The sequence below is a fragment of the Pristiophorus japonicus genome, chromosome 16 (assembly GCF_044704955.1).
Source record: "Pristiophorus japonicus isolate sPriJap1 chromosome 16, sPriJap1.hap1, whole genome shotgun sequence".
Lineage (NCBI taxonomy): Eukaryota > Metazoa > Chordata > Chondrichthyes > Pristiophoridae > Pristiophorus > Pristiophorus japonicus.
Window position 1 is genome coordinate 108526270 of NC_091992.1, and position 12399 is coordinate 108538668.

Sequence of the window (12399 nt, forward strand, 5' to 3'; positions counted from 1 at the left end):
ATTCACTGGAATTTAGAAGAATGAGAGGGGATATCATAGAAACATATAACATTCTGACGAGATTGGACAAGTTAGATGCAGGAAGAATGTTCCCGATGTTGGGGGAGTTCAGAACCAGGGGACACAGTCTAAGGATAAGGGGTAGGCCATTTAGGACCGAGATAAGGAGAAACTTCTTCACCTAGAGAATTTTGAAGCTGTGGAATTCTCTACCAGTTGTTGAGACCAGTTCGTTAGATATATTCAAAAGGGAGTTAGATGTGGCCCTTACGGCTAAAGGGATCAAGGGGTATGGAGAGAAAGCAGGAATGGGGTACTAAAGTTGCAAAAATGATTAGCCATGATCATATTGAATGGTGGTGCAGGCTCGAAGGGCCGAATGGCCTACTCCTGCACCTATTTTCTATGTTTCTACCAACAGGGGAATATACAGGAAAAAGCCAAGTGGAGATATAGGAAAAGTGTTTGATCCATTGAAAAATTTGTCTAGGATATGAGAAGCAGTGTGGTTAAGAGCACTCTGTTGCCTCAGATGGTAATTTTTTTAGCTCGGTGTAAAATCTTGGCACGGCTCAGACCAAAGGTATTGAGTTTTGAAGATACATGAACTGTATTGGTGTCTGTGTTTATAAAGAGCTGAGAGCGGTATTTGCCTGTGTGATGATGATGATGGGATAAGGTGATCCTTTGTTACAGTACTTCCTGTTTTAGGGAGCAATCACACCCTGATGGTGCAGAGTATCTACAGCCTGAGAGATGAGCAAGTGATAGTATACATGTAATCACACCAACCATGTAATGGCCTAAAGCAACAGTGTTTGTAATGCGGTGCCTCAATGGCCTGCCTTCAGTTTTACACTAAATAGCAAGGACATTATTAATGCCTAATTAATATCATGGTTATATACAACAACTAAAGCTGAATTGTACCTCTGGCTTTACTGAAAGCAGTATTGTGACTCAATGATCCAGTAGATGCATTAGACCGTGTCTACAAACTGTCTGAAATTCCTCCTAAATTAGATTGAGAGTGCATTATTTGTGGTGTTAGAAATAGAAGTTATTTTCTTTGATCATTTCTGTTGATTTGGATTTTGTTTGGGAACAGATTTCCGATGGGCAATTTTTCTCCATTCAGAGCAGGTCAGCAAATGGAATTGATTTCCCCTGGGCTGTTCTCTCCCCTGGTCCGCTGCACATACCATGATCCTGGGGCGGGAGCAACAACAACTTGCAAAGCTCGAGTCCCCACCTGCCATCGGGGCCAGTCTCTGAGTCGGGCTTACCCTTTGGCTGACGTCTCTCTGCAGTCTCCCGCTCTCACCAGGAGTCTGTAGCTGGGCAGTGCGCGTACTGGTGATCCCACAAGTTTGAGGCAGGCACCTTCGCTTTGGAAAGACAAATTGTAGCAAAATTGCGGTTCCTAAAATAAATTATCTGGTCATTTATTTGCTTGCTGTTTTTGGGACATTGCTGTGTGCAAGTTGGCTCCTGCATTTCCTATATTGCCACAGCAACTACACTTCAAAAGTACTTCATTGGCTGTAAGGCGCTTTGGAATATCTTGAGATGAAGAAAGGTGCTATATAAATGAAAGTTCATGCGTTCTTGAATGGGTTTTGTTGGTTTGTGTTGCAGCCTAAAGAGCCAAAATGGAAGATATTGTGATAGCAGGAATTGCTGGAAGACTGCCAGAGTCGGACAACCTGCAGGAATTTTGGGAGAATCTCATCAATGGTGTTGACATGGTTACAAATGATGACCGACGATGGAAGCCAGGTGGGTATTGAGAGAGTAGAAATTGTTTGATCTTCATTTCCATGATTAATGACTATAATAAACTGTTGAAAAAGGTCAAGTAAAGCGATCTCTCCTTTTGATGCTTAGCATTTTCTGCTGTTGACCTTTCGTGCATTTTCCTTGTTAACGATGTTTTTATTAGTTTTTGCTTAACTGTTTAAGAATATATGATTTATAGGTATATTTTATTTTTATCAAATTCAAGCATTAGTGGAAGTAGAAATATAGGTGTGGTGGGGTTCTGGAGAAACCTATAAAATGATGTAGCGATTTGGACGAGTGAGAGGTTATTCATTCTTTTGCCACAGAACATTTTGTCTGCTTTTAAGTAAAAATAATGGTTGTTAATTCCAGGAGAGCACTATAATTGGTTCCACTGTATTGATATACAAGACAAGAGAAGCTTCTCACATCAACTGTAATGTCAGTGCAAAATGGTATAGTTCCTCACCAACACTAAAATTGTAGTGTAAGGGCTCAACCTGTCACTGGAATGAAGTCGTTGTATTTCCTGGATGAAGGAGTCTCACTCTGTTTTGTTTAAGAATCAGATCAGGCCCTTATTCTGGATTTATACTGCAGCTGCTTTGCAACAATGCTACAGTTGTGGTATGAATGCAGCCTTAAGCTTTGTGAAGAATAAAGGTCTGAAAATATATCTCAGTTTTGAAGAAATAACTTTTTTTTAGTGATTCTGAAAAATGTGCGTCAGCTTGACTTTGTTGGTACCATTCTTTCCTCCCAGGCCAGAGGAGGTGGGTTGGAGCCGCCTTCAATATTTTCATGCATTGCTGGAGGACCAATGTCCTGCCTGCCTGCCTGTTCTGATGGTTCAGATAGACACTAATGGTTCATTGGCACATGGCTCCAGGAGAGCAGGGAGTTCTTCCCAGTGTCCTGGCCAATATAGCTCCTTCAATCAATAGCACCTAACAAGAGATTAACTCGGCATTCCTTTCAATGCTGTTTGTGTGATGTTGCTGAAGCAGAAAGGGTGTCACATTTGTCTACATAGTGACAGTAACTGCACTTCAAAGGTAATTCATTGCATTAAATGTTTTGATGCAAAATAAATGCAAATATTATTATAAATTTGCACATTCTAAGTTCTATCCATTTTTAGCATTTCCTCGTGCACAATTCTTCAGCTGAGAGAATGGGCAGAAAATCTGTTCCTAATTCTTTCTGCTGTAGATACAAGTGCGTGAATTGATTTCACCCACCTGCTCTTAAAGCGGTGCCTAGCCTTCAGTTAGTGCTCCTTACCCACTCTGCTACAAACCAGCACAGATTAAGTAGTAAGTGAACATTTCTCTGTTTATCTAAAATGAGTTGAGGAATTAACACTTAACTTGATTTTTCTCCCCAGGACTATATGGGCTTCCTACCAGAAATGGGAAACTGAAGGATATTAGCAAGTTTGATGCATCCTTCTTTGGTGTCCATCCCAAGCAAGCGCACACAATGGACCCCCAGCTCAGAATCATATTGGAGACTGCATATGAAGCTATTGTAGATGGAGGTGTGTACCATCATTGTAACGTACTTTTTCAGAAAATATTTTCTAGGGTTGTAGAAATACTGCATTATATATATCCGAATAAAGCACTTTGTTTTCAGTCCACAATTTGGACAGTAATTTAATATCAATTGAAATAAATCCTGTTCCATTTAAAAAAAAATAAAGCTTTGTTGGTTGGAATATTCACCTGCGGTCTATCTGTTGGTACTACAGAGCTGCCTTCAAGGATGAACGGTTGACTGCATGCCTACCCATTTTCTTTTTATGATTCTCTAGGAGATTTATTTACGGCCGAGTAAAATTTATAGCCCAGAAATGAATGTGGTTGGTTGTTTATTTGACTTGCCTAGAGGTCATGAGTTCCCTTGACGGGAGCTGGCTTGTCTGTGTTGTGTTTCTTGTTTATTTTTAGAAGGGTGAGAAAAAAATGAGGTGATCTGGTTAATCATGCCACACACTGGCTTCCTGTTGTTAGCGGAGTAGCATTAATAGAATTTGTGGAAAATAGCAAGACACGGTTCATCCTACCCTCCTGCCACATGTCACAGCATGGTGCCTGTGTTTGGTCTAGAAACTCTGCAGAGAATCCCAGGCTTGGAGCTTCACACATCATTTTTCCTCAATTTTGAGCTCCCTCTTGGAAAATGTTATTGCTTGAAACTGTGTCTTTTGATTGAGAGACTCAGTTATAGAGTTAATGGTCACCTGCTGAAGTAGTCATTGGTTCCTGTATTAATGCCTGTGAAGTCTTTAAGCTTAGTACTCCGGAAAAAGATCACATGTTCTCCAAGCCTCCACAGGCATAAAATCTCTGAGAAATCTGACCCCGTCACACTGGTTTTTGACCATCATATGTAAGAAATAGGAGCAGGTGTAGGCCATACAGCCCATCGAGCCTGCTCCATCATTCAATAAGATCATGGCTGATCTTCAACCTCAACTATACTTTCGTTCCTGATCTTCATATCCCTTGATTCCCCTAGAGTCTAAAAATCTATCTATCTCCGCCTTGACTATATTCATAGACTCAGCATCCACAGTCCTTTTGAGGTAGAGAATTCTAAAGATTCACAACCCTCTGAGTGAAGAGATCGGTGCCTAGTGATGCTATTCCACATTGTGTCTGTGCGCTTCCTCTCTTCATTTTGAATCAGCCCAATTTTTATGACTTTTTGAAATGAACCGGTTTATTTTGTGTCTTTTAGGAATAAGCCCTGCTACTCTGCGAGGTACCAATACTGGGGTTTGGATTGGCGTGAGTGGTTCTGAAGCAGCTGAAGCCTTTAGCAGGGACCCAGAAGACCTGCTCGGATACAGCATGGTTGGCTGCCAACACGCCATGTTTGCCAACAGGATATCATACTTCTTTGATTTGAAAGGTGTGAAATCTTCAATTAAAAATATGATCCATAGTAAATGTTGTTATTTGGTATGAATTGTTTTATCATTGCGATTAACTTCCATGGCTGCCATTAGTTGGTGTACAGTATCCTCTGATGGTTATACAAATGAATAAGCTTTGTTGAAGGTTGGTTCCGGTCATTGGAAACTCGCACCTTGTTATTACATAGAATTATTCAGTACCAAAGACTGCTATAAGTCGATTTGAGAGACGTGAAAACAAAGGAATATGCGAACATGTGAAACTGATAAGCAGGAAAATACCAGCTGGTCATTGAGCTTGCTGCACACCGATGCCAGAGCATCATGACTAGATACTTCTTCCCGCCTCCACATTCCCCTCGCAAAAATGTTTTTTTTTATTGTTCATTCATGGGATGTGGGCGTCGCTGGCAAGGCCAGCATTTATTGCCAATCGCTAATTACCCTTGAGAAGGTAGTGGTGAGCCGCTTGGGAGGTGCTATCGCAGAAGCCTTGGCAAGTTGCTGCAATGCATCTTGTAGATGGTACATACTGCAGCCACGGTGCGCCGGTAGTGGAGGGAGTGAATGATTAAGGTGGTAGATTGGGTGCCAATCAAGCGGGCTGTTTTTTCCTGGATGGTGTTGAGCTTCTGGAGTGTTGTTGGAACTGCATGCATCCAGGCCCTTGCCATCACACTCCTGACTTGTGCCTGTAGATGGCAGAAAGGCCTTGGGGAGTCGGGAGGTGAGACACTCACTGCAGAATACCCAGCCTCTGAGCTGCTCTTGAAGCCACAGTATTTATGTGGCTGGTCCAGTTAAGTTTCTGGTCAGTGGTGACCCCAGGATGTTGATGGTGGGGGATTCGGTGATGGATAATGCCAGTGACTATCAAGGGGCAGTGGTTAGACTTTCTCTTGTTGGAGATGGTCATTGCCTAGCACTTGTATGGCATGAATGTTACTTACTACTGTTGGAGGAATTCTACAAATAACTGGCTTTTTCATCTGGATTTTAGGTCCCAGCAGTTCTATCGATACTGCCTGCTCGTCCAGCTTGCATGCCCTGGAAAATGCCTTCCAGGCAATTCGGCATGGTCAGTGTGATTCAGCCATTGTAGGAGGAGTAAACCTCCTGCTAAAACCCAATACATCAGTACAATTTATGAAACTGGGTATGCTCAGTCCCGATGGAACATGCAAGTCCTTTGATGCTTCAGGTAGGAGAATTAAAACATTGATATATTTCAGTGAGATTGTTCTTTGTCATGGAGGACCTGGTATGTGTTATGAACTGTTAAATTTAAATACCTATTTTAAATGTTTCTTGTACATGAAAAAGCTATTGATTGATTTCCTCTCTAGACCTTTAAAGTTGCGATTCTTCAGTTTTTTGAATACCGCGGGGAACCGAAAAGGGACAATTGTAGAGACATTACCATTTTAAGACAGTTTAAGTTGAACCATGTGACCTTAGCTTCAACCAATATATGGTGATCCTTCCAAGGAACTATTTTCAGTTTTTCTTTATCCATTGCTCTAATTGTATTGACTTTGCTGAGTCCTTTAACATTCTACATTATTGCTTGTCTTTATGGTTCTAATTGATTATTTTGGCAAACCATTAATCATAAAGAATATTTTTATTTTGTCAATATTCTCCTGAAGAGCACTCCTCCCCAACTACATGAAGTTGTATTTGTTTATATTTTCAGGTGATGGATACTGTCGGTCTGAAGCAGCTGTGGTTGTTCTTTTGACCAAGAGATCAACGGCCAAACGAGTTTATGCTACAGTAGTTAATGCAGGAAGCAACACTGATGGTTATAAAGAACAAGGTGTGATAGGAGTTTAACATTTTATCACATAATTAGGGGAACAAAAGTTCAGATCAGTCCCATTTTGCACTGAATACTCGGTCCTCTAAACTGCATTGAAATAATTTTCCTTTAATTTTAAAAACTACTTAGTATGTTTCAATTCTAGAAAAAGGAAACGGACTTTTCTTGTCAGTTTAAAAAAAAAAACAACAAAAATTCTAGCAGCACATAATCTTTGTTTGATCTGTGCTATATTATGACGCCTGTAATATACTTCATGTCTTGCCGATGAAGCATATTTCTAACTGCTGGAAGTGGGGGGGGCGAGGGAGGAGGAAGAGAGGCTTACATGTATGACGCTAAAGGATTATAAAACCCTTCAAAATAAATCTAATTAGTTGAGTGAGGATCATCTCTGAAGCCCTTTAAGGCAGTGATGCAGTAGATAAATATGTGTATTCTATTTAGCTATGAAAACCGTGTCAGAAGTCCCATTGGAATATCTTTTAATAGTCAAAGTACTTGTTTTCATGAACAGATATTTAACAACAGGTCTTGAAACCTGGTCTTAATGTATGCCTTTCCTTGCCTTTATTCTGCTATTCATGTGCCTTTGCAGTTGAACATTATTATACAAACAGTCCAACATACCTGTAGTAGTTGTAAAATCATTCCAACTGTGCTAAGCAGCAGAATTCTACCAATCCATGGCTTAACTGTTTTTGTGAAGAGAAATGGGGATAATGCAATTTTTCTAGTGATGAAATATTAAGACCCAAAAATAAATTATATTTACCTTTGAAGTTTTTACTCTGTGTCCAAATAAAATGGACTTTGATTCCTATATAATTGGTGGTGTATTTTATTGATGAATTGCAGTAAAATTGTAAAGTGGGAACACTTCAACAAAGGAGATACCAAATGACCTCTCGAGAGTACTGAAATTTGCTTGAGTGTTTTTCCAAGGAGTACAATTTCCCGCTTTTACTAAAATTGTTTCTGTACAAATCTTTGGCACAAGTCTGGAATAACAGATTAGCAGCTGAATATGATGGATGGGGACCTTCAGGATAATGTTGAGTTACTAATGGGGTCCCTCCAAAGTATTGACAATCTTGTCTGCTTCCAACCGAGAAGATACATGAGTTACACGGGCCAGTAGGAGAGCAGATTCAATCTACCACGCACACTTCTGAACAGCTCCCTGTGTGGAGTGGAGAAACCGGGACATAAACAGCAGATTATGATTCATTGTTCCACCATGAGGGTGGAGGGAGCTTTATCATCCCACTTTCCCTAGTCAAGATATTATAAGGCAGTAGTTCAGGTCCAGGAAAGGTAGGAAGAAAATAAAAAAAGGGATTTTTTTTTTTTGTTGCAAGCTATAGCTCCCAGGTGTGTTTATAGGCTATCATGTTGTTGAAAGTTTAATGGATTCTATTTATAGAGTATCATGTTGTTGAGAGTTTAATGGATGTGAAGTGGTACAGATCTACAATAACACATTCTGCTTCAACAGTTTTACCCTGTTGTAATGGGACTTTTGTTGCTATGGTTTCCGCCTGCAGGTGTAACGTTCCCTTCTGGAGAAATGCAGCAAAAGTTAATACAATCGGTATATGAGGAAGCAGGTGTCTCGCCGGCTGACGTGGAATATGTTGAAGCACATGGCACAGGAACCAAGGTCTGTCCATTTAGCCTTCTTTGTATTGCATGACTTCTTAGCCCAAATATCCTGTAGTGTTCTGCCATTTTGCGGGTGGTAATCAGGCAGGGACAGAAAATGAAATGGATCTACAAAACATCTGGAGAGCATTAAATAGCATCTCAACCCATCAACAACAACTTGTATTTATATAACATCTTTAATGTAGTGAAAGGTCCCGGGGCGCTTCACAGGAGTATTCTGAGATAAGAAATTAGAGCAGGTGAACAAAAGCTTGGTAAAAGGGGAAGGATTTAAGGAACGTCTTGAAGGAGGATAGAGAGGTAGAGAGGTTTAAGCAGGAAGTTCCAGAGCTTAGGGCCTAGGCAGCAGAAGGCACGGCCGCCAATGGTTGAGTGATTATTATCAGGAATGCTCAAGAAGGCAGAATTAGAGGAGCACAGACATCTCGGGTGGAGGGGGGGGGGGGGGGTTGGGTGGTGTGTGTGTGTGTGTGGCTGGAGAAGCTTAAAGAGATAGGAGGGGTGAGGCCATGGAGGGATTTGAAAATAAGGATGAGAATTTTGAAATCAAGGCATTGCTTAATTGGAAGCCAATGTAGGTGGGTGAGCGGGACTTGGTGTGAGTTAGGACATGGGGCAGCCAAGATATCTGGGTGTGATCATGGGGAAACTACCTCCTCCGGGTCTGGGTGAGTAGAGGAGCAGATGTTGATATGTGCGATTTGCTTCAAGGACACCAGCAGCTACCTTGTGCAGTCACAATCAGCTGCAACCTGAAACCTGACTGTGTCTTGCAGACGTGCTGCAGTGCTGATCTATGGAATGGCGAACTGGTGCAGAGGGCAAACCTTCTTGCATTTATCTCATGCAGTACTTTAGCAGCCATCAAAAAGAAGGCTGGGTGCTGGGCTTGCCATCGCTTGTCTGCAAGGGTCAAAGGGTAGGTGGGCTTCTGAAGTAGCAGGCCAAAATAAAGACATCTATCTAACTAATGGCTGTTAAATGTTCAATTTGGTTTATACAGGTTGGTGACCCACAGGAATTGAATGGAATTGTAAATGTTTTCTGCCCATTTGATCGCAAGCCATTATTGCTGGGATCAACAAAATCAAACATGGGCCACCCAGAACCTGCGTCCGGATTGGCTGCTTTAGCGAAGGCAAGTCTACTATCTTTTTACCCTTTGATTAGTTGAGGTGGGTTGAAACTAATGTTCTATATATTAGCAGCAAGAAAATGAGAGTTTTTATAATTTGTGGGGTGTCTGGATAAATATACTTGAGTACAAGAACTGTCTAGTTCTATGGGAGCTGGTGGAAATGTCAAAAGCGGGCTCTATAAGATATTGTATGAAACATTCATTTTAATTATCCATTTAAAGCCGCTAAGGTTTATGTACATTGAATGTTTCTATTTACACAAAATAAATATTGTCAATCAGAACAGAGAATTTCTTTGTATTTGAGTGGAAAGATTGGTTCTGATTTCTTACAAAATAAAAGTAATCTAGGCTCAAAGTTATGGATGTGTGTGTAAAAAGAGAAATGTGTTGGGGCGAAGGAGTGGCGGCATTGGAACTTTTATTTAACTTGAGAACAGACTTAAAAATATGAACTTGGATTGGTAAGAGTTGCGCAGAAGCATGATAATACAACTCATTGGGCCCAAGTTTCCACATGATTCGCGCCTGATTTTTAGGAGCAACTGGTGGAGAACGGACTATTTTAGAAATCGCAATTCTCCACATTTTTTTTTCTGCAGTTCTAGTCGGGTAGAACAGTTCTAGTTTAGAACAGAATTTTTTCTTCAAAAGGGGGCGTGTCCGGCCACTGACGCCTGATTTGAAAGTTTCCACAGTGAAAATGTACTCCAAACTAAAGTAGAATGGAGCCAGTGAAGATTTTTGTAGAACTGAAAAGACCTGTTCTACACATTAAAAAATCAGGCGCTGGTTACAAATTAGGCGTCCAGAACGAGGTGGGGGGGAGGGGAGGGGAACTCATTAAATTCGACAATAAATCCTTATTTATACTTCTACAAATATTATACAAATAAATCCAACCTGAATAAATATTTATAAGCCACGAAAAGATTAAATAAACCGTGTGAAAGTGCTTCAGAAGAGAGAAGAGGGAAGAGAGAGAGAGAGAGAGAGAGAGACAGGCGGGGAGCAGGAGCTGGCCGTGGGAGGAGCCCCAGTGAGGCCATTGGGCCAGGGCTAGGGGCTGCGTGCTTTGGGCCCCTCCCACACAGTTCAGCGCCTGGAGCTACTGCACCTGCGTGCCGACTGTAGCGCGCATGTGCAGAGGTCCCGGCACTGTTTTCAGCGCCGGGACCTGGCTCCGCCCCCCCCACAGCTCGTGCTGACTGTGCCAAGGGCCAGAGGACCTGTAAGTAGGTACAGACTACCGAGGATTTTTTTAGGCGTGAAAAACAGGCGCCCAGCTCGGAGGGGCGCCTGTTTTTTTTCTTGTGGAAACTTGGGCCCATAGAATCTTCAACGCACTGTAGCGTGGAATGATTGTGCACATGTAAATTCCCAATCTCCGCTGTGTCATCTTTGGAGAGGTGCTGGACAGAGGATCATGGCTACTCCACGGGGAGTGAGAGTAAGTTAGCAGTAGCATCAGTCACTGGCAGAGGCCTGGGACGAGAGTGCCTGAAAAATAAAAAGGAAATAATAGAAAATAAATTAAATTCAACAATGTGCTATTCTCCATTTGTTTCAAATTTAGTTAGTTATTGGGAAGACACCTTTTATAGGTTGTGTCCTTTTAATTGAGATTTGTACAGAAAGCCATTTCTGCAGTAAATATATAGCTTCCTGTATATGATACTGTGCAAACAACAGTATGAGAAATTATTTGAATTATGGTTCTTGAACAAAGATGAAGTTGAATAATTTCTGTGAAATAATTGGCAGAGCTACTATTTAATGGTGACTGAATAAGTCAACTTTTGTTTAGTTCATGGGTTTCTATCATTTTCCAGGGTTTGTTTTAGGTGTTTTAGGGATCGGATTTTTCCTTGAAAACTACAGATCAACTACTATTGATTTATCTACATATTAGGAGATTCTTAACCTTGAGATTAATTTTAATGGAAGTTTTGTTTCCTTTCTCCCATGGCAGGTTGTACTATCTCTGGAGCACGGTTTATGGGCTCCCAATATTCACTACAAAACTCCCAATCCTGATGTTCCAGCTCTGCAGAATGGATGTATCCGAGTAGTAACTGAACCTATCCCAGTGAAAGGTGGAATTGTGGGAATTAACTCGTTTGGATTTGGAGGTTCCAATGTTCATGTCATTCTGCGTCCCAATGCGAAAAGAGTCCATCCCTTAGCGCCCTTGGCTTTTCCGCGTTTAGTCCAAGTATGTGGCCGCACACCTGAAGCCGCTGAAACTCTGATTGAACAAAGCAGGCAACACAGCGATGATGTCAATTTTTTGAGCATGCTCAATGACATTTCTACAATCCCTATTTCTGCAATGCCATACCGAGGTTACAGCTTGGTCGGAAGTGAGATGGATGCTAAAGAAGTGCAGCAAGTGCAGTCTTCTGGAAGACCACTTTGGTACATTTGTTCAGGTTGGTGCCTTAAAACCTCTGGTGCATAGAGAGGAGATTGTAGTGGTGATCCTGTTTGAATTGATCAGAATAAATAAGGCATTTCAACAATGTATGGCCACTGTTTTAATCTTGGATTGTGTTCAGAAAACTTTGGACCTTGATCTTTGATGGAGTAACTCTGATGGAGTAATGATGTTACATATAATACAGGGGCGGGAAAGTTGCTCTGTGGATAATCAACCACAACGTTAGTCAGCAAGCTGCTCTATTGAATCAGTGAGGATCCAGTACCTTTTATTGTGCCTTGAAGATGTGAATAGTCTTGTATTTTTTTTAATCAATTGGGTACTACTGGGATGATATTCCTACTGATGTGATATTGTTCCCCCAGGCATGGGAGCTCAGTGGGTTGGAATGGGTCGTACTCTGATGAAATTGGACATATTTCGTGAATCCATTCTGCGTTCTGACAAAGCACTAGAAACGACTGGGTTGAAAGTATCCAACCTCCTTATGAGCACTGACGATACAATTTTGGATGATACTGTGCATTCCTTTGTAGCACTTGCTGCCATTCAGGTAAAATAACAGTTACTGTAAAAAAAAAAAATCTTACAATTTCAAAAAAATTCTCCAAGTTGACTTTACTTTA

At 41.2% G+C, this 12399-nt stretch overlaps 1 protein-coding gene across 1 annotated transcript in view; it reads left to right on the forward strand.

The window, feature by feature from the left end:
• fasn (fatty acid synthase) overlaps positions 1 to 12399 on the forward strand; it is a 103008-nt gene that overhangs the window by 11747 nt on the left and 78862 nt on the right. Inside the window, exons 2-10 of the mRNA XM_070857666.1 lie at positions 1639 to 1779; positions 3170 to 3322; positions 4528 to 4701; positions 5706 to 5906; positions 6402 to 6524; positions 8075 to 8190; positions 9199 to 9333; positions 11306 to 11765; positions 12139 to 12326. Of these exons, the coding sequence (XP_070713767.1) occupies positions 1653 to 1779; positions 3170 to 3322; positions 4528 to 4701; positions 5706 to 5906; positions 6402 to 6524; positions 8075 to 8190; positions 9199 to 9333; positions 11306 to 11765; positions 12139 to 12326 (1677 nt within the window). The 5' untranslated portion in view covers positions 1639 to 1652. The remainder of the gene's footprint in view (positions 1 to 1638; positions 1780 to 3169; positions 3323 to 4527; positions 4702 to 5705; positions 5907 to 6401; positions 6525 to 8074; positions 8191 to 9198; positions 9334 to 11305; positions 11766 to 12138; positions 12327 to 12399) is intronic.